Raw genomic sequence first — 21,812 nt, 5'->3', positions numbered from 1 at the left:
TGTTTGTGAATGCCTTTCATGTTGACTTTAAACAGAATATACATTACATTTGAATACAAAGAGTCTTCACACTTGTTTGTGGTAGTAGTTTTTATAAATCAAGAAGTATTTTAAAAGAACTTAGCAAGCCTTTAAACTCCATTATCATATTTCCCCTTTCAGTGAAAAAATGTCATTCGTACGTCATATAGTTTCACATATGTACAGTTCATCATAATTTTAATTAATATATCAGCAAACCTGATCTATTTTGATAGTCCAGTTTTCTATTTTTGCCATCGTTTTGAATGTAGGCTGTTCCCAGCAGGCAGTAAACCCCCCCCCCAGTTAATTACAGTTACATGTATTTAAAATATGTGGGTATTATTTTAACACTGGTGATATCAGTCTGGAGTTTCCATTTGTCAGTGCTCCTCTTCGTTTCTATGGCTTCTAAAATTAGATCTCCATGTCTCCCTCTGCAGGCCGAAGCCGGAACTTCTGAAACTCGGTGCAAACACACTGGGCATGCTCCGCAGCAGTCCAGATTTTACCTCATCATTCCGCTTTTTCATAAGTGCCAGAGCTGGAGTTAGGGGCAGATTGTCACAGTTCTGAAAGGAAATAAAATAATTTGTAAATGTATTTTAATTTTGATAAGAATATTATGGATTATTTTCAAACAAATTTCTCAGAATTTGTGGAATGCTGTAAAATACCTCTGATGATCATTCCGACTCATCCCTTCCGTTTGTAAACGGACAGGAAACGCGATAAAGTAACGCATTTGTAACGGAGGTTTAAAACTGAAAGTGAAGGTTGTATTTCTGGGTTAGGTTTAGGGCATTAAAGCAATGACAAAAACAGTGTTGGGTATAATGCATTACTAAGTAATTAATTACTGTAATTAAATTACTTATGAATTGGAAAAAAAAGTAAGCGATTACTCTTAATTTTCAGTAATGCATTATTTAATTTAATTACAGTTACTTCTGATGTAATTGTGTTAAATACTTTAAAGACTATAGAACAATTCTATATTAAAAAATAGTGTATTTGAAATTAAAAAATATGTTTTCTAATTTAATGCTGCCCCATTAAATTCGTTGGTCGTTTCATGAATAATTTATTTGATTTTATATGGTTTATTTGAAAAAATTAAAAGAATAGTTTAATGGGGGCCTGGGTAGCTCATCGAGTATTGACACTGACCACCACCACTGGAGTTGCGAGTTTGTATCAGCACAGTGACTTCAGCCAGGTTTCCTAAGCAACCATATTGGCCCAGTTAATAGGGAGGGTAAAGTCACATGGAGTAACCTCCTCATAGAGGCAACTGAGACTTGTCCTCCGCCACCCGGATTGAGGTGAGTAACGGTGCCACCATGAGGACCTACTAAGTAGTGGGAATTGGGCATTCCAAATTGGAAAAAAAAAACAGTTTCATGTCTATCCTTGTATTTTTCATCTGATTCCATAGCCAAGGGGCAGCAACTGCAAATGCTCTATCACCCTTGCATATACAACGTCACCGAGGAATATGCATTAACATTTTGTCTGCAGATGTTAAAGACCTAGTTGGTAAATATGGCTGTATTAAATCCCTAATATATGATGGGGCCTGGTTATTAAGAGCTTTAAAAACAAACAACAGTATTTTAAATTGAATCCTAAAATAAACAGGAAGCCAGTGCAGAGAGGCCAGGATTGGTGTAATATGATCCCTTTTTTTAGATGATGTCAAAAATCTGGCTGCAGCATTTTGAACTAATTGAAGACAGAAAAGAGAGGAATGAGGAAGACCAAAATAAAGAGAATTACAATAATTCAATCGAGAGGTGATAAAAGCATGAATAACAGTCTCCAGATCTTGAAAAGATAAAGCTGATTTAAACTTGGAAATCATTCGTAACTGATAGAAACTATTTTTCACTACTGAATTTATCTGTCAGACTAAGCCCAGGTCAGAATTTATAATGACACCAAGATTTCTCACATGCAAATTAACATGTTGGAAGTGCTGGCCAAGCTTGTTAGCAAGAGCGCTTCTAGATTCAGCAGAACCAAAAATAATAATTTCAGTCTTATCATTGTTTAGCTGGAGAAAATTACTCGATAACCACTTTTTTATGTCTTCAATACATTCCAAGAGAGGTTGAACAGAATCACCTGATTTCAATGGCAGATAAAGTTGTGTATCATCAGCATAAAAATGAAACAAAATATTATGTCACCTAATAATATTTCCAAGAGGGAGCATACAAATTAAAAAGAATTGGCCCCAGAATGGATCCCTGTGGAACCCCACATAGAACAGGAGCTACAGATAAAGAGAACTTATCCATAGTAACAGAAAAAACCCTATCTGTAAGATAAGATTTAAACCACTATAGTTCTGTGCTCTTTATTCCAACACAATGTTCCAACCTCGCAAGGAGAATACTATGATCCACCATATCAAAAGCAGCAGTAAGGTCTAACAGAATTAATACAGCACTTTTCCCCAGAGTCAACTGTAGACAGTAAATCATTAAATACTTCAGCAAAGCTGATTCTGTGCTATGATGAGCTGTAAAACCTGATTGTAGAGGTTCAAACATGTCTGTTTAAGAATGGAATAATTGGAATAGCACCACTTTCTCTAACAACTTCGACAGAAATGGCAGCTTGGAAACAGGCCGATAGTTATTTAAGCAATTTTGATCTAAGCCCGGTTTCTTAAGTAGAGGTTTCACTGCTGCATGTTTAAAACATCCTGGGACAATACCATTTTCTAGGGAAGAATTTATAATTAGTTGTATACTTGGACCAATAGTTGCAAAAGCTGTTTTTAAAATATTACATGGAACAATATCATGTGGAGAGGTAGTGTGCCTCATATCACTAACCATTTCACTAAGATCAGAGAGAGAGACATGCTGAAAACCAGAGAAATGAGCAGAACCAGTAAACAAATTAAATACAATACCTGATGGAGTATTGGTGAAAGATGGTATTAATGGCGAATGGTATTAATTTTCTCTTGGAAAAAAGTCATGAATTTGTCACAGATCGCCTTAGAGGGAGCGACATTATAATGACAGTTTGGATTGATTGCCAAATTCATAGTTGAAAATAAAATCTTTGGTCTATTAGAATGTGTATTAATTCAATTTGAAAGGTAATTTGTTCTTGCCAACTTGCCAATAAGTAATAAGTAATGTAATTACTTATTAGTACATTAGTCATTAGTACAGTAATCTAATTACACCGTAGAAGATATAATTAGTAGTCGGTAATTAATTAATTTTTAGAGTAACTTCCCAACACTGGACAGACATTTTTTATTTACGTGTTATTTGAGCTGTAAATATTTGATCGTTTTTGTGGTTGGAGAAGCTTTGCATTACAATAAGCCTTGCGTTAAAACTGTTACTGGCCAATCCTGTCTTGGGCCACAGCCACACTTTTTTTTTCAAAACCACAACCACACACAGTTTTTGTTTCAAAACTCAGCTTTTAGTTACCTAAAGTCATAGTTTTTTAAAGTATATGGTGGCGAGCATTTTCAAAACACTACGTTTTTGGTGCACACGTACATCACTCAGATGTTTATTTGATGTGTGATTACTGTACATCTGGAAGACGTCTATTTTATGTTGTTTGCTCATCTGCAATATGTTTATAAGACTAATGTCAATAAGTATGTCTCGGATATTAATAAGACATTCAGCAGATGGCTTTGAGACATTTCTGATTTAGAATGTTTGTAATTCTGATCTTTTTAAGATGTTTAGCAGACGTTAGATGCTTCCAAGATGAAAAGATCTAAACAAGACTTCTCAGAGAAATTCTTGTGCTATCTGGGTGTGGATCATGAGGAATAAATGCAGAAAAATCAATCCCTGCGTACTATCAGAGTATGGATTGTATGATAAAAGACACAATTCCCCAGATTGCACAAGCACATCTCCGAGATGTGTGTTTTATATCTTTTCATCTTAAAGCATCGTAATCTAGCCTAATCAACATCTGCTAAACATCTTAAAAATCTCAGACTTACATGCATTCTAAATAATAAACGTCTCAAAGACATCTGCTGAATTTCTAATTGATATCCGGGAGGAAATGTCCAATAGACGTATTGCAGGTGTGCGTGTTTACATCTGGAAGACTAATTTTTTTATGTTGTTTGTTCATCTGCAATATGTCTATAAGATGTATGTCAATACTGTAAGTATGTCTCGGGGGTCCATGTTTGAGACGTTTATGATTTAGATTGTTAGTAAATCTGATCTTTTTAAGGTGTTTAGCAGATGGTAATTAGATGCTGATGCTTCCTAGATGAAATTATCTCAAACAGACATCTCAGAGATTTACCTGTGCTATCTGGGATGAATAGATTCCGGACATTCTTAATCCGAGGATGTGGGTATTGACCCATGACCCGAATATATATTTTATGGTTTTGTTAAAAAAACATAATTTAAGCACAAGGAACAACTTTCTTGGTATAAATTTCACCAAAAGCTGTTCAGATGTGACGTCAACTTGTAAGTGAACCTGGGATTTCACTTGTAAGTGAATGGCAGTTTTGGGTTTATGAGTGAAATAAATTCTGTGGTAAACATTACTTAAATATACGCCATTGATAATTGAAAACTTTTGCATTTACTTGATGTAACATCCACATAAATTGGTGTCAGTATTGAAGTCCATTGTCACATCAGTAGGTGTAACAATTACTTGACTGCAACTTTAAGAAGAAAGTATGCTAGAATAATCCATAATATTGAATTCTAACTATATAGTGCTACTGTGAATACCATTGTAGGCTTGAAACATAAGTTGCAACATGGAAAACATTGTACTGGCCATTTAGTAGATTGGACAAATGTATGTTTCGAACACAAATACATGAGAAATCTCTTACAGTGGTTCGAGCATTTGATGAAGCATCTGCCCGCTGTAAATTGAGGTCCAGTGTTGATTTGCTGACTCCTGGTGTTAGGTTTTCTGTCTTCTGCTGTCCTGAACTCACACGTGCATTCACTCTTTTGATAATGTCACTCAACGTGCTGAAAGTCTTGCTCCGTGACAGCTCTGCAGGCTTCTGCGAATGAAAAGAAAGAAATGTAAACCTTGGCCTTGAGTGGCTTGTTTCTTTTTATAAAACAGCGAGAACAGTAAAAAATTATAAAACACACCAATGTTTAATATATTATACAATTTATGTATTGTACATCACAATTGTTCCAGAGCCACATTATGTTTTTGTAATGGCAATCCCAGGGGCGGATTATGACTAGAAAGGGCCCCGGGGCCAATTTTCTTTTAGGGCCCCCCGGTCCAATTACCTTTTAAAGTTGAGATCTACACAATCTATTTTCATTGAATTAAGTCTCTTTTAATACCTGTTCTGATATTTACAGGATCAATTTAAACACAGCAAGGATGTAGTAAAGAAACCACTCAACTGAAACATGTTCGCTGAACAGCCACATTTCTTAAAGAGACAGTACCATTTTAACGTTTGTTAAACATGACAAACTCAATGTAAATACTACAAATTATGTATACCAACATTTTTTTTTTTTTTTAAATCAAGCATGTAACAAATGTGTGATAAATGTGTAAACTTGCATATATTTAAAGGGGCATTAATACATTTTAAATTCATCAAACACTTTAAATATTAAAGAATTTAACAAATACAGTACAGGCTCCTACAGTATCTATACAAGGGTTTGGTGAAATTCAGCAAAGTGTTCAGGCAGTTCTGGCTAACGCTGCTATATCTTTTCTAACTCATCTGAATGATGGGATGTGTTCCATTCAGAAGTGATCATCCCTACACCCTATTTCCTTCAAAGACTTTACCCTCCATTGTGAGAACTTTGATGGGCTGAAAGGTCTGAGACTCAAAAATAGTGATCATTTGGTCATTTGATTGGAAATTCTGTTTTGGAATGACCCTGCAGCTTGGCTACCATTATTATTCTTCCATCGAAAAGCCCTGTGAAGGCATCATTTCAAGTTTTGGCATGTTCGTGTTTTCAAACTTCAGCTGTCAAAACTTACACACAAGCCCTTTAATCTACTTTAAGATGCTCTCTTCTTTCTCTTTCTTTCTTTCTAGAGAAAGGTTTTCAGACCAACATTCTAGTTTGTCTCAACAAACTTTACATATCTAGTTTAATCTGTAGGGGACATCGGGGCTGAAGGCTCCGTGGGGTAAAAGGCTCCACTGATTGTATTTTCTCCAAAAACACTAAATAGCAACAAAAATGACCACAGTACTTTCCTAAACACCGGTTTGTCACTATGAACAGCAAAATTTTCCTGATCCATGTGATCATTGCGTTTAATGTCTAAAGGTTGATTTTGAGGCAATTTGATGTAATTGTTATTATTTTTAAAAACATTGCAAATTTATGTATATAATTAAAAAATCCCTGAAATGAACAAATTTATTTTGAGACAAAACACTTATTTATCATTTTCAGTTTTGTTTAAGGTCATAAAATAAGCAGGCCTGGGTAGTCAGTGGTAAAGACGCTGGCTACCACCCCTGGAGTCGCTAGTTAGAATCCCAGGGCGTGCTGAGTGACTCCAGCCAGGTCTCCTAAGCAATCCAATTGGCCCGGTTGCTAGGGATGGTAGAGTCACATGGGGTAACCTCCTCGTGGTCGCTATAATGTGGTTTGTTCTCGGTAGGGCACGTGGTGAGTTGAGCGTGGATGCCGCAGTGGATGTGTGAAGCCTCCACATGCGCTATGTCTCCGTGGCAATGCACTCAACAAGCCACCTGATAAGATGCATGTATTGACGGTCTCAGATGCGGAGGTAGCTAGGATTCGTCCTCCGCCTCCCGGATTGAGGCGAGTCAATATGCCACCATGAGGACTTAAAAGCGCATTGGGAATTCCAAACTGGGTGAAAAAAGGGGGAAAATCCACCCCCCCTGTTCAAAAAATGTGGGCTCACATTGACTCATCCAATCATAATAGAGATTAGTTTGCTTATAGAATACTTGAGATGTAATAAAATGTCAAATGTGTTTGAAATTTACAGGAAATGGTTCATGCGTTCTGAAGTAGTTATTTTGAGTAAGCATCATCTTAATATGTTACTCAAAAAACATCTTGCTGTCTCAAAATTACTTGCATAAGTTGACAAATTGTGCACTATAACTATTGCCCCAGTATCAACACGATATCACTTTAAACCCCCTAGGGGCCTTTTACCCCTACAGTGTGGTAAAACGCTCCCTCACCACCTTTTTTTACTGAATATTAATCGTAACAGCCTTCCGTTATTATTACTTTTCACACAAATTCTGTTGCTCCATCAATATTAAATAAAAATAAATACATTTTGTGGCCAGAAAAAAGTCAAATTTCCTTAAGGGGACCTTTAGCCCCATTGTACCCTACTTTTGTCCCACACCAAATAAAATATCAATATCTTCTTTTTCCCAACCTCGTAAGCCAAGTTATTTTTGTAATGTCGAGCAAACATGCAGCTATAGCAATGAATGGTATAATGAATGTTTTTGTTCAACAGCCCTTTTATACATAGAATAAAGCTTAAAATATGAAATAATAGTCAGAAAATTCAATTTTTTTTAATCTGCTTAAACCTATTTTTCTTTCAAATAATACCATTTTAAGCACATGTTCCTTGAATTTAAGAAATTTTGAAATATCAGCAACAATATTAACGCTATTGTTAATTTTACTTTATCAAAATCAGCACAGATTTCACATGAAAAAAGCTGAGTGCATCAAAATATGAAGGTAGCTATTTTGCTAATGATATTCCAAGATCTTTTACTTCCAGATGAGCATGACAACATTCACCAGGAGACAGTAGACATCTCATACACATTGTACGTTGTATAGGCTTTAGACATTCATGTATCAAATATGATATACGCAGTGTTATAGGGTTAAAGAGAGGCTAACATTTTTTTATTAGAAACAGGAATACAAAAGAGTCCTATAAGAGCGCTAGGGGCCCTCTTAGTCACAGGGACCTGTTGAGGGGGCCTTGAATACGCTGTGCGGCCAACATATTTAAGCATATATAAACATTTGTTTTCAAAGTTGATGGGGGTAATCAAGGCCCCATTGGCCTGGCCCATAATTTACCTATGGGTAAGCCACTCGAGGTTCGCTTACAGTGATTTTGTCACAGTCATGGAGTGTAGTTAGGCATGATGTGAAGCGTGGCTTTTTGCTTTAACACATACCTTCATATGAGCTGCTTTGTTTCCCTCTGGGTTCTTATTCTCTCCTGAAACTCTGTCCCTCCTGAGGAAGGGTTCTCGTCTGATCGTCAGTCCGACATCTTCCTCTGATGTTATGTCCTTTCTGTGGGTGCGAGGTTTGTATACAGGATATCTCTCCTCATTTTCAGCGTTCAACAGTGGAGAGTGAAGATTGTATGGGATTCTTTCAGGCATTTGTAAAGGCCTTGGTATGAAAGAGCTGCACAGAACATTTTGAGCTTTGTTAGATGATTGTTCTCAAATATTTGTCTACCTGTTCATCTTTGTCTTTCTTTCTATTATTCTTTTGTAAATATCTCTTTAATGTTTACCTGTTCACTTGCTCGTTGTGATGCATCTGGATTTCCCCTGGGGAGAAATGTCGTCTACAACAGAAAAGGCAAATATATGCCAAGAACAAACACAGACATGTGTAACAATGCATTCAGACATAAACACACCAGAACTCACCTCTTATTAAAAAAAAATTAACTTTAGAAAGATACTAACCTTGGTCTTTGATATTCTGGATGCCTGAAGTCAGACAGAAACATTGAATTTAACCTGGAATCCAGATAAGAGGGTGAACGGTTTTGGCTTTTCGTTCAAAACAGAAATACAGAAACGGTCTCTGTCTGCAAATAATGTACATTTTGTGTACAATACCTATAGTCATGTGTTCAGTTGTTACATTTGAGTAGGGCTGGGTATCTACTCAATTTGTTTCAATTGGTTTTCGGAAAGATTTGGTTTGTCAATTCAGATTAATTTGGGTATTTCAGTTAGAATGTCCATTTTCTTAAAGGTATATTCCAGGTTCAATACAAGTTAAGCTCAAATGACAGGATTTGTGGCATAATGTTGATTACAACAAAAATGTTGTCTCTCCTTTTCTTAAAATAAATAAAAATAAACAGCAAAAACTAAGGTGAAGCACTTACAATGGAAGTGAATGGGGCCAATTTTTGGAGGGTTTCAACACAGAAATTTGAAGCTTATAATTTTATTAAAGAACTTACATTAATTATTCTGTTAAAACTTGTGCATTATTTGAGCTGTAAAGTTGTATATGTCATAATGTTTTCTGTCATTTCAGGGATTTAGGGTTTGTTGACATTACATCATCTTGGCAACGTTGTACAAATGGCTTTAACTTTACACAGAAATGTTAATAAGCAATTGTATCACACTAAAATCATATTGACACACATATTGTTTATGTCTTGTGGCTATACTTTTGAGTAGTTTAACGTTCAAAAATTGGCCCCCATTCACTTCCATTGTAAGTGCTTCACTGGAAACCAGATTTTAACTTTTCTTTTTTAAGAAAAGGTTTTGATTTGCATGTGTGTGTGTGTGTGTGTGTGTGTGTGTGTGTGTGTGTGTGTGGTAATCAACATAATGCTACAAATGCTGTCGATTGAGCTTAACTTGTATTGAACCAAGACATGTTCCTTTAAATATGAAAGAAATTCACTCAGCTTATGATCTGTGAATTATACAGGAAACATTCTAACTTTGTACATTACAATAATATTAATAAAAAACAGGGCCTAAACTATGCAGTTCAATTGCTATTTATTAAACAGAACACAACCAAATGTAATAATCACAGCCAAAACCAAAGTAAACGTTAAAATAAAAGCAAAAGTTCGATCTGGGATTTTAAGAATCGATATCAGGATTGTTCAGATGAAGATCGCAATTAATCGGAAAATCAATATTTTTACCCCCTACTTTTGAGTCTAGCACAAGTCTCTCTTGAAAACAATAATGACAGACATTAAGGCAGAGTTTCAGCCAAATGAATGTGTATTCACCCTAATCAAGCCTGTATGATTGAAAAACAAATCCTTAATTATAAAAGGAGTTATTACTCAGAATGTCCAGGCTGCCAAAACGGGCAAAGAAAAAAGATAATAATAATAATAAAAATAATAATTAAAAATAAATATTACAAATATAGTAGTAAATACAAAAAATGAAATACATATGACTGCACATATGTAAATAGATAAAGTTTTGAGTGAGGAGCAGATGGATATTTAAATCAATGATTATTGACTGAAAATCTTCCATTCTTTAGCGCTCAAATCTTATTCACATTCAAACCTCTTTCCAACGCTTGAAAGTGTCACTTAAGTTTCAGTTTGTTCTTCACACCAATATATACTGAAGACTTGTAATATAGTGCAAAATTCATATGGGCTATTTTTAAGGTACTTTTTATGCTGTTTAGAGGACAGGTGATGGAATTTATTTTCTGAAATAGTTTTGCCTTCCCTTGGAAAAAAGTTTTGCTCTCTCTCACAATACATTTCGTTTTCTCGCAATTAATTAACTATGGTTTTCCTATAGTACAATTGTAGTGATCATGACTGTAGTAACTATGGTTCATTTTGTGATTTCTAAGGTTTTACTACAAAACCCACTGTAAAATATTTTTATTGTGGTAAAACCATGGTCAAGTTTAATAAGGGTTAACCATGGTTTTACTATGGTAACCATTGCTGAACTATGATATTTGTAGTAAAACCATAAGAACACCACCACTGTGATTTTATTACCATAGTTTTGGTTTCACTGCATTATTGCTTTGGTTTCACTAAGGTTATCATGGTTAAAAATGTAGTAAACTGAACTGTATTAAAACCATGGTCAATTTTGTGGTTACTATGGTTTCACCACAAATAAACTGGTAAAACCATAGTTCATTTATTGCGAGGAAACCCAAAATAACAGCGAAATATTCAACAAATATTTCAGAAAATGATTTCCCTTCCTGTCTTCATTGTACAGCCACTGGTCACCATCTACTTTAAATGGAATACAATAGGACAGACATTCTGAACTCAATATACACATGATATAACATACACATGAGTAAATGATGACAGAATTTAATTTTTGGGTGAACCATCCCCCCATAAACACTTTGGATGTCACGTTTACCTGTAAAGTCAAATGACTGTGTTTTTTTACTTACTTGCCCTCCTCTTGATGCCCAGACAAAACTCTGGCATTAAACTCATTTGAGGGATACTCCCATCCACCGTGACGTCTGTCCAGGACAGGTCGATGCTGGAATGGCACCTCACCAGCATCAGGTGAATAAAGAGGGCTCTCTGGACATCTCTGGATGACTCCCATCGCCTCCCAGTCCAGTGGGCAGTCGGTTGGGGGAGGGGGAGGATTGGAGATGAACTCGGTGATTTCAACTTTAGTGTTGTTCAAATTCAAAGGTACTGGCTTAAAAAGTGCATTAGCTTCATTTTCTAGCATTCCAGTTTTCAGTGTGTCTGGGATCGGGACTGAGGTAGCATAGAGGATTCGAAACTCTCGATCGAACGATTCCACCACTGGCCCACTCATAACAGTGATGATCTGACGATGCAGGTGAGAGTCGCTCCAGGTAGGACTGATCAATACAATGAGAGAGAAATCAAAAGGTTACATCTAATGATAAATCTGCACTAGATCTTGTGAGCAAAGTTTAAAGGAATTCCACAAATTCAACCCAAAATTTTAATTCTGTCTTCATTTACTTGACAACACTTATGCAGTCCCAAACCTATATGATTTTCTCTTTTCGTGTAATTGACTTTGTACACTTTGGCTAACAATCTTTTAAAGAGTTTACAACACCTCATTCTTGCTTTACCTGTAGCTCCCCAACATTACAGTCTCCAGATCCACAAATACAAAGTTGTCCTTGAGTTCTCCAACCAACATCTTTGCATCACGCGTCAGGAACGTTTTACCACCTTGAAGGCGCACTCTGATATTCTGAAACATCATCAAGTAAGAAAGAAATTAAACTTTGCTTTTCAATGCATTCATGAGCTTATAATTCAGCCAATTGCCAAATAATTGAAGACATTACAGTTCTAAAGAATTTAAACGTTCAACTAAAGTTCAGTTACTGTTAAGTTTTATGTGAGTGATTGTGTGTAACCAGATAAATGTTGTGGAACCTGTTCGCTTCGGCTATGAGTGTAGCCTCAGTTATTAAAGACATTCTCCACATTCATACTTCTGCATACTCTACGATGAAGAGTAACATTTGGTAACAGACGCCAAGGTATACACTGAGGTGTGTCTAAAAGTCTTTTGTTTAGAGGAACTTTTTTTCCCCCCAATTGGAATTCCCAATGCGCTCGAAGTCCTCGTGGTGGTGTAGTGACTCACCTTTATCCGGGTGGTGGAGGATAAATCTCAGTTGCCTCCGTGTCTGAGAAAATCAGTCTGTACATCTTATCACAAGGCTTGTTGAGCACGTTACCACAGAGACTTAGCGCATGTGGAAGCTTCACGCTATTCTCCACGGCATCCACACCCAACGCACCACATGCCCCACCGGGAGCGATAACCACATTATAGCACCACAAGGAGGTTACCCCATGTGACTATACCCTCCCTAGCAACCGGGCCAATTTGGTTGCTTGGGGGACCTGTCTAGAGTCACTCAGCATGCCCTGGATTCAAACTTGTGACTCCAGGTGTGGTTGTCAGCATCTTTACTCGCTGAGCTGGCCCCTTTAGAGAACCAGTCTGTTAAGTCTAAGTAAGGTTGAGTCTGTTGAGGTGTGCATGGAACTTTGTTAACAACGTGTAGTGGTTTTCAGAATGAGAATCGGAATAAAGTTTATTGCCAAGTCTGCTTACACATACAAGGAATTTGTCTTGGTGACAGAAGCTTCCAGTGCACACACAATACAACAAGACTATAATAATAAATTCATTAATTAATTAATAAAAGAAAAAGGTGGATAAAAAATACAAGTATATATTTACATACACAATAAGAATATATACACAATAAGAAATATATATATATATATATATATATATATATATATATATATATATACCTGTATGACTAAGTTTTTTGGGTACCATGCTACACTTGGTCATTTACTGTATGTGAACTCACCGGATGTTGAAGCCGCTGCAAAGAGCAGTTCTCTTCCACGGATCTTTGGTTGAGAATGATGTACACAGGAACTCCACGTGATGCAGCGCATAGGAGGTCACCAATGACAGCACTGTCTGACAATTTGTCGGTCACTATGGCAATCAGCTGCCCAATACAAACATACAAAAACGTAATGTCAAAAATATTGTGTTTATGAGATGACCGCAAATGAACGCAACCTCCAAGTCGTAATTATGAACTGTGTGAAACTGGAATGTGTGCATAGATCCTAAAGTATTGTGTCTTTCAAAACTGATGTTGTATCAAGAATATTGATCCTCATATAAAAACATTGATTCTTTTTTTCAAACTTAACTGATTTAGTTACCATGCAAATGCGTATCATAAGCTTCGAAGCGGGAAAAAAAAGAATTAGCAAACTTAACTCATCTTAATCTTGACAAATCTAAATGTGGCATTTATTATTATGTTTTTATGTGACATTACAAGTTTATTTAAATTAATAGTTATTGAAACATTAATAATGTTTTGTATTAATTGTTAATAAATTATAAACAAAACAGAAGTCTAACAATAATTTTCCATTTAGCACCATACAGTAAATGTAAAAGAAATAAATTATTTGGCTTTTAAAAATAATAATTACTGTACAATTACCCCTTTTATCCCAAGAACTTGCAATAACATTCAATTTATTATTGGTATCGGTTTGGCATCGATATTGGCAATATAAGCCTTGGTATCTGATAAAAAAAACAAAAAAAACAACAGTCAACGATGGCAATAGCACATCCCTAGTGGGAAATTCAGAATTTTCTTTGACCGAGTTGTTAGTAGGCAAATTCATGTTGGGCATAACTTTTTAGTTTAGTTTTAGTTGTGGATTTTGACTGCACAGTTTAGTTTGTATGCATTTTTTTTATACAGCTAATGAAAACCTTGCTAGAAAATAAGACACAGTTAGCTGGTTTATGTGGCAAACAGGCTTGTGCAACAAAGCTACTCTTCCCATCATTATGTGAGACCAAAAATCAATCAAAGAACATGTAGATAAATCATCAGTTACACACCAAATGCGCACCTTTGCTCTTCATTGTGTTGAATTGGTGCTAAAAAGATGTCTGTCTTAGTCAGTAATTTTTAAATGGGACAGGATCCGTTCTTTCTGGTTTGCCAACTTTTCAGCATGCAAATACTGTACAGACGCTTCAGCATTTTGAGCGCTACAATACGGGATGTTTTTCCTTCAGGGTCCCTCCCAAGAATTTTGTTGTCTGACCAGGCTAGGATAGCCAACTTTTTGCAACATGAATATGAGACGCTTGAGCATTTTGAGCGCTTCAAATTGTATACTTGGCATTCTGATGTATGACTGTGGAGAAGGGGGTTTGTGATCAATTTGTGGCTTCAATACAGGACTTGATGCCTTAAAAACTGGATTTTTTAGCCATCCATTGGGCGTTTTGAGCATTTTGCCTCTTCAATATGGAACGCGATGACTTCGACATGGGACGCTAATCAATAACGTCCTGGCTGGAGACCCAAATAATTGCAATCACTTGATCACATAGTAAATACAATTTCTGACCTCATAATTTCGAACGAAGCGTATGCATTCAGGAAATGCAAATGCACATAGTTGAAATGGACTTCCTGTAACATGTTGAGAGTAGGTCACTTAATAGGTGCTAAATTGCAGACACATTTTTCAAATGAAATTACTACGAAATTCACCTGCCAACAAGTGCGATCTGATCAACAAGACTAACAAGGATCATCTTTTCAAAAATATTCTATATATCAATGCTAAAAATTTTTAGCATCCAATCAACTAAGGCTAACTTGTATCAGTCTTTCTCCTTTAGTTTGTAGCACATTTCTAAGGTAAGCATTGAGTTTAGCATCTAATCTTACCTTATTGGCTCCATGTAGGAGTCTCCTGAGAATTTCTCGTATTGGAGGCGCATTTTCTGCAGGAGGATTGGTGTAGACCAGAACTCGTCCCATATCCATCCAGTTGTTCTTTTCCGGCCATCCCAGCTCTAAGCATGGTGCTGGCGTGTCAGACTGTTCAGGAAAATAGTGTCCAGAAAAGTCCTGTAGATCAGAACCTACCTCCTCTTTGCCATTTACATCCTCAAGTACTGCATCACTGCTGCGATAGTCCTCAGTCCAGCTGGAGATCTGGTTCACCTCCCCAGGGGAGAGGAAAGGTACAATTTGTTCTCTGTTGAGGTTGGTGTAGTATGCTCCAGGGCCTGAACTTACCAGGCTTTCCACACAATATCGTTCTGCCTCACAGTGCAAGAAATCTGGACTGGACTCCGTCAATGGAGTAAAGATAATATTCTCATTTAGGCTTTGCTCTTGAGAGTTTGACATGATTTGAGCCTCGAAGTTGATGTCCTTTTATAAAGGTACAAGGAATGTAGATCAAATCATGACGATGTGTAAACAATAACTAACAGCAGCAGCTCTTGGTGGAGGGTTGGTAAATTATTCAAATAGGTGAGGTTCTTCTTCATATGTCAGTCAACAAAATCAAGATACTCCATAAAACAATCATTGTAGTGTCTGGAAGTTTTGCAGAACTTTGAAATATCCTTGAATTCAGTAGATGCTTTAGTGCAGTCCACCAAGTCTTCAAACTTTAGAAATGTTCCCAGCCTTTCTCAAACATTTTCCATTGGATTTGTTGACTATATTTGATGTGAAATAGCCTGCAGTTCATCCAGTGAATGGTAACATAATGTACTACTTGAAAAGATCAATGTTTAGGTATTAAGAGACGATTCTTACCTCCCTGTTTCTCTTACACACTCACAAGTCCATTGATTGTTTCCGTCAAGTTCTGACATATCACTGGCTCATATCTCCTCCCACTCAAAGTGGCCTCACTCTATCTGGTGTTAAATTACTTTTTGCCTCGTAACCATTGAGAGGAACTTGTCATCACTCTGATCTGCCCATTTTCAGCTTTCAGCCAAATTCATGTCTCGAGTCAGCAGATTCGAAACATTCCTAAAACATGTACTGAAACACTCTGGTGTCCCTTAATCCACATTCTTATTCATTATGAGGTTGGCGGTGTCTCGTTGATATTAGATTTCTGTCCTTATTGTGCCTTTATTTAGCACGTCAAGCAACTCTCTCTCTCTTTCTGGCTCACTATCGTGACTAGTTCTACCAGATGAGCGAGTCTTCTCTAGGGAGCCGAGATTGAGTGTGTCCTTTCCTCCCAGCTACTGGGTGTCCACACCTACCCAGATGCCTTTATTCGTATTATTACACGTTGTACACACATTTCATAAATGTGGACATGAGATCATAATACATGTGTTTTTATTTGATACTCAGCCATGAGCAAAATTATGCATGTTGAACTCTACATGCAATGCAGTGGGAGTGTTTAATCCATTTAAGTGCTTTATGAAATGAGTTTAGCTCACCTTTGCTTACCTTTGAGTTTTGCATGAACATGTTCTTGCATTGCTCGTCCTGCAGTAGGCAGGACGAGCAATGCAAAGGTAATTTGTCACTAGATGAGATCTACTGTGCTTTTGAAAGCGGAGCATATTTGGTATGATGTTTTGTTGTTGTGTTGATAAGTCATTAACACAACCAAACAAATCAATATAAAGTGTCACATTTCCCATTGTAATATACTGAGTGTATGTTGTTACATTGTGACAACTACCTCAATATAAACCATTACTTTATCTCATTACGATGCAAACCACATAGTATATACACTCAACCAATTTCTATTGGACACTTCTGACTTGAACTGCAGCATTTTTGTAGTAATATTTACATCTTTTCTATTTACAATATGGGCAATAGAATGGGCAAAGTTCTGCTTAGTTTATTTTAAATTGGATATTTTGGGATGTTGCCCAACATGATCACATGTGAAATCAACATGTTGCTTCCGAAAGTTGATGTCCCCTGAAACTGAACCCATTCTGCTGAATTACTGACAAGAATTTCCAAACTAGAATTATATTTGTACTCCTCTGATGGTTAGGTTTAGGGTTGGGGTTAGGGTGTAGAGTTAATCAAATATGTATTCCTGATGACTGTATTACATCATTTTTAACTAAAAGTAAAAATAAATATCTAGCTTTTTGGTGGCACTTTGTGAACATTTTCAGCTTTAGCAACTGAAGGCAGCGGCTTGAATTTCAGTAAGCACAAAAAAACTTTCGACCTACTCTCGCCGCATTCACAGTCAACGGTCAGTCTGTCAAAAACATCACGCACCTAAAAATAAACCAAGAACTATTGATCTGCTGTCAAATCATACTTTATTTGTTTACATACAGTTATAACAGAATAGTTCAAAGAGGCAAGTACACAATTTTAATGTTGGGATAAAAAGGATCTGTCTAAAGTTTTGTGCTTCCAGTTCTAACATTTACATTTGGGACATTCAAACTAGTGCTCCGAATGAAAGTGACCCATCCACAGTTACGTCTCTGTGTCATCAAAGAAGCCTTTGTGTTTGCTTTTTTTTTTATACTCAAGTCTTAGCACTGACTAAATTTAAAGCTAACCAAGCAAACAACTATGCCTACTTCCCTGCTATATACTAAGAAGTTATTTATCAATTCCAGTTTATACTCTGAAACAATACAAATTCAGATGCAGCTAAACATTTCAATTCCATTTAATTATCAGCGATTAATTAAAGCAACGGTTTCCCAATATGGAAAAATACAGAAAGTATTGTTGCAACGCATTGCTTGTTTGCCAAAAAGATTAAAAAAAAAAAAAAACATTAAAGTAGGTGTCAGGAATTTGGTCCAGGATAATAAATTATGCAGAACAGCAAGCCATTTTATAATAGCTAGAGTTTAAGCATATAATATCAACAGTAAAAGTCCCTATGCAGCTTAAATGAGATAATCAGGCCCTTTTGCGCAGATGGACATAAAGTGAGCCACTAATAAGCAAGAGAGGCACACACACCCAGGCGAGGATGTAACAGTAGCCGAAATGACCTTTTTCCAGTTCACGAGTATCTTGAAGAATCTCTTTCCTTTGAAAAGTGAAGATAAGGACAGCAGAAAATGCTGCAAAACCTGAAAGAGCATACAGTTCAATTGAAGTGGGTGAGAATAGAAAGTGGCCACAAGGGGCAGCACATACAACACTTTGTTACATATTACATGTTCAACTGGTACATATGTTGTTCTTTCTATCTATCTATCTATCTATCTATCTATCTATCTATCTATCTATCTATCTATCTATCTATCTATCTATCTATCTATCTATCTGATAATACAAAAGTATACTACAAAAATAGTATGAAAACACTCAGCTACCTGCAAAAAGTTGGCACAATCCAGTGAAATAGAAAAGTCCTCCTTTGGACATGGTGAAGAGCTGACCGAGGAACACCATGAAGGAGATGGAGGAGAGGACCACAGACAAGATCATGAGCGCTTGTACTGACTGCAGCCATTCTGAGAGAGAAAAACAGAGAAAGAGAGACCCCTTTTCACATCTCATGATTAAAGAAGTGACTCCTAAGAGCCATGACAGGACTTCAAAGGTCAGGACCAACTGATTCAACACCAGTGGTTGTATCTTCTTCTCTTGTACCACAAGAGATCTTTGAACTGAAACCACTAAAAGTATTCCAACACTTTTCCACAATTACTTGAAAAATAGTTCAGATAAAAAAAAATCTATTTTTGCAAGGCCATTTTCTTAAACACAAGTTAAAATTACCTTCATGTTCACAAATTCCTGATAAATAGTCCTTACAATAAATATAAATATTTGAGTGTTTTTTTTTCCCTTCAACTTTCATACAAGCATTTTTCATGCTCACTATTGTTGCTATTTTTAAGCTGATGGAAATGTGATTTTTAATGTTTTTTTAAATTATATATATATAGTAACTGAAACTGTTTAGGAGTACTTACCACTCTCACTGGCAGACGAACACAGCCAGGCTTCTGTGCTGTTGTCATACATGCATTTATACCAAAGATCTGTGTTCTCAATGTCTCCCCATGACCACCAGGACTGCAATAATAATAACAATAATACTGAATTATGTGTTTAGCACATTTTTATACAAACAAATGCATCTCAAACTGCTTCAGAGGTCAGAATATATTCAATCTAATAAGAAAAAGATTAATTAAACAATAATCAAAACAAGCAAGTACACCCCCACCACCCCCCAATCTACACACATCATCCAAAACATTTAGGTATAATGACAAAACAGCTTCTCATGATTTGAAATGACGATGAACACTAAGTTTGTGCTAGGTTTGTTTATAGGGTCAGAGACTAGATTTGTGTGTAGATTTCTGGCAATGAATCAGCTTTTCATCACAGAGCGCATTGAGTTTTAACTTACCTTTTCCATCGTGGCAATGAAAAGCAGAGCTAGAGTCACCAAATGCAGAACAGTAACTGACATCAACAAGAAAGCCATTTCAGTGGACCTGCAAAAAGAAAAAATTGTTTAAGCTATCTCACATTCACTTAGAAAATAAAAATAAGCAATAATTTGGGAAATAATCAGCATGTCTGAATTGCCACTGATGTGGCTGACATTAAGTAGCACTGTGTAAATATTTAAAGGATAAAGATCTGTCCCTGATCTTCTGCTTTGAATGAGATACAACAAACAGCAAGATATATTTATTCCCCTGTTCTATCTGATTTGAATATGCATCCCATGCAAAGGAATAAGATGTCAAACTTATACAGTAGAGTAGTCACAGGAAATGTTGGCCATTGGTTCAAGGAAAAGCAACTTGTGGAAGTTTACTTATGCTGATTTAAAATGACGACACTGGCCGACAGCATCTTTTCCAGTGAAACATTTTCCATATTTGCTGTATGTGTGAACATTTATTCAAGCGCATATTACAATATTACTTGACCGACATCATGCCCATAAATTAATCTTCTCATCACTGCTAGCTTTTCCATAATCATATTTCCAAGATGCAAAACATGGCCACAAATGTTCCGTGAATTCTCCGTGCAAAATCCATGATCAAAGGAGATTACTTCATGAATTCGTCTTGGAATAAAAAGTCAATTCATAAGGACTGTGTGTCTTGTTTTGACCGGGATGTGGATGGAAGTTTGGGAATTACACAACTCTTAGAAACGCAAACCCACCAAACCCCAAGATTCCACACCCTCGATGTCACTACTGTGTGTTGCTACTTAGTTTATTTCCAAACCAAAAAAGTAGTTTTTTTTTTTTTAATGGCTCTTTATGGTGATTGTAAGATGACGTATGTTGTCGACATTTTTAACTACTACTTATTAAACTGACCCCCACCTTGACATGTTTACATGCATAAGCTGCGTGGTCCTGGCACAGATGCGGACTGTTATTTCTCTTTGACTGCTCTGTGTTTGTCATACATGGCATTACCAAGATGCTCTTTAACACTGTAAATACAGTGGAGCTGTGCTTACCTCTCATAAAAGCTACATAATTACAAAGATCTTATAGAAATGACTCATACAGGACATTGGGAGACCAGAACATACTGAAATTACATCAAATCAATTAAGGAATTCTGGTGGACTTGAATGCTAATAACATATTTTGCAAGTTTGTCTTATTTTTACGTCTTTCTAGGTTTTTAAGGGTTGTACAAATGTGTCTTTGAATATTCAACCAAATATAAAGCATCTCTGAAAATATAAATAGTTATTAATTACTTGCACTCTTAAAAATAAAGGTTCTTCAATGGTTCTTTGAGGCAACATATGTCCATCAAAGAGCTTTCTTCTTATCAAGAACCATTTTCACCATATACAGTAGGATTCTTAAGTTGCTGTATGGTCTTAAAAAAAAATTTATGCTACTTCTGTTAAGCATGAACCAACATTTTTTAAAAGGTTCTCCAATGGCATATCGGCTACTTAAAATGCTCTCATATGGCACCAGAGTGTAAAATCATTTGTAAACTTTATTTTTAAGAATGTAGGAACAGTTTATGTTTAACTCAATCCTCCTAAAGCATCTAAAGGTTAAAACAACACAAAATCACAAGCACTGTAAAAAGTTTGATGTCTTTTGAAAGCAACTAAACCCTAAAACTGAAAATCACAGCTTACCTTGCTCAGTGGTACCAACAAATCTTCTGAAATCTTCTGTAATTTTTCTGTCTCTTCAGCTAGTTTCCTCCCCTTCTCCTTCACATATACTCACTCTCTCCACAGTCTGTTTGGGAATAACGGTCCAGGGAGGAATGTGGGCTCGGTTGGAGGAGGAGTTTCCTTCACAGCTCCAAAAAAAAAAAAAAAAAAAGCTTACAAACTAAAAATGGGTTGAAGATTGTTTTTACCCAAACCCAGAGAAGGAAGCCTAATTTTATTCTTACGGGTACATACTGTAGGGATTGATTATGACATTGCAAAAGCCCTGGGTCAAATTATCTCCAAGGGCCCCCCTCCACCCAAAAGTTGTTGAGCGCTCAGCCTTAAAGCCCAGGGCACCCCCGGGCATTCAAGGGCCTCCTGGTAGTCAAGGGCCCCTGGGCACTGGCCCTAATGGCCCGGTTGGTAATCTGTACCTGACTGTACATACACAATCAATGGGATACTTTTCTGACATGGTAGATTTGCACATTGTTTAAAAAAAATAAATAG

General features: G+C 36.4%; 2 protein-coding genes across 2 annotated transcripts; both read right to left on the bottom strand.

The window, feature by feature from the left end:
* Positions 1-327: 327 nt before the first annotated feature.
* LOC127632873 (protein FAM83D-like) lies at positions 328-16,317 on the bottom strand. Its single transcript, XM_052111693.1, has 9 exons — positions 15,081-16,317; positions 13,164-13,310; positions 11,892-12,016; positions 11,217-11,648; positions 8,741-8,794; positions 8,563-8,616; positions 8,213-8,450; positions 4,892-5,071; positions 328-593 (listed from the first exon to the last, which is right to left on the bottom strand). The coding sequence occupies exons 1-9, from the start codon at positions 15,546-15,548 to the stop codon at positions 405-407; spliced, it is 1,887 nt and encodes a 628-aa protein (XP_051967653.1). The 5' UTR covers positions 15,549-16,317; the 3' UTR covers positions 328-404.
* Positions 16,318-17,461: 1,144 nt separating this feature from the next.
* LOC127632910 (epithelial membrane protein 3-like) lies at positions 17,462-21,386 on the bottom strand. The gene is made up of 5 exons (XM_052111743.1): positions 21,279-21,386; positions 19,549-19,636; positions 19,103-19,205; positions 18,497-18,637; positions 17,462-18,250 (listed from the first exon to the last, which is right to left on the bottom strand). The coding sequence occupies exons 2-5, from the start codon at positions 19,624-19,626 to the stop codon at positions 18,075-18,077; spliced, it is 498 nt and encodes a 165-aa protein (XP_051967703.1). The 5' UTR covers positions 19,627-19,636; positions 21,279-21,386; the 3' UTR covers positions 17,462-18,074.
* Positions 21,387-21,812: the final 426 nt, after the last annotated feature.

The sequence above is a fragment of the Xyrauchen texanus genome, chromosome 39 (assembly GCF_025860055.1).
Source record: "Xyrauchen texanus isolate HMW12.3.18 chromosome 39, RBS_HiC_50CHRs, whole genome shotgun sequence".
NCBI lineage: Eukaryota > Metazoa > Chordata > Actinopteri > Cypriniformes > Catostomidae > Xyrauchen > Xyrauchen texanus.
Note: the sequence above shows the minus strand (reverse complement) of the source record. Positions and strands in the feature narration are given on the sequence as shown.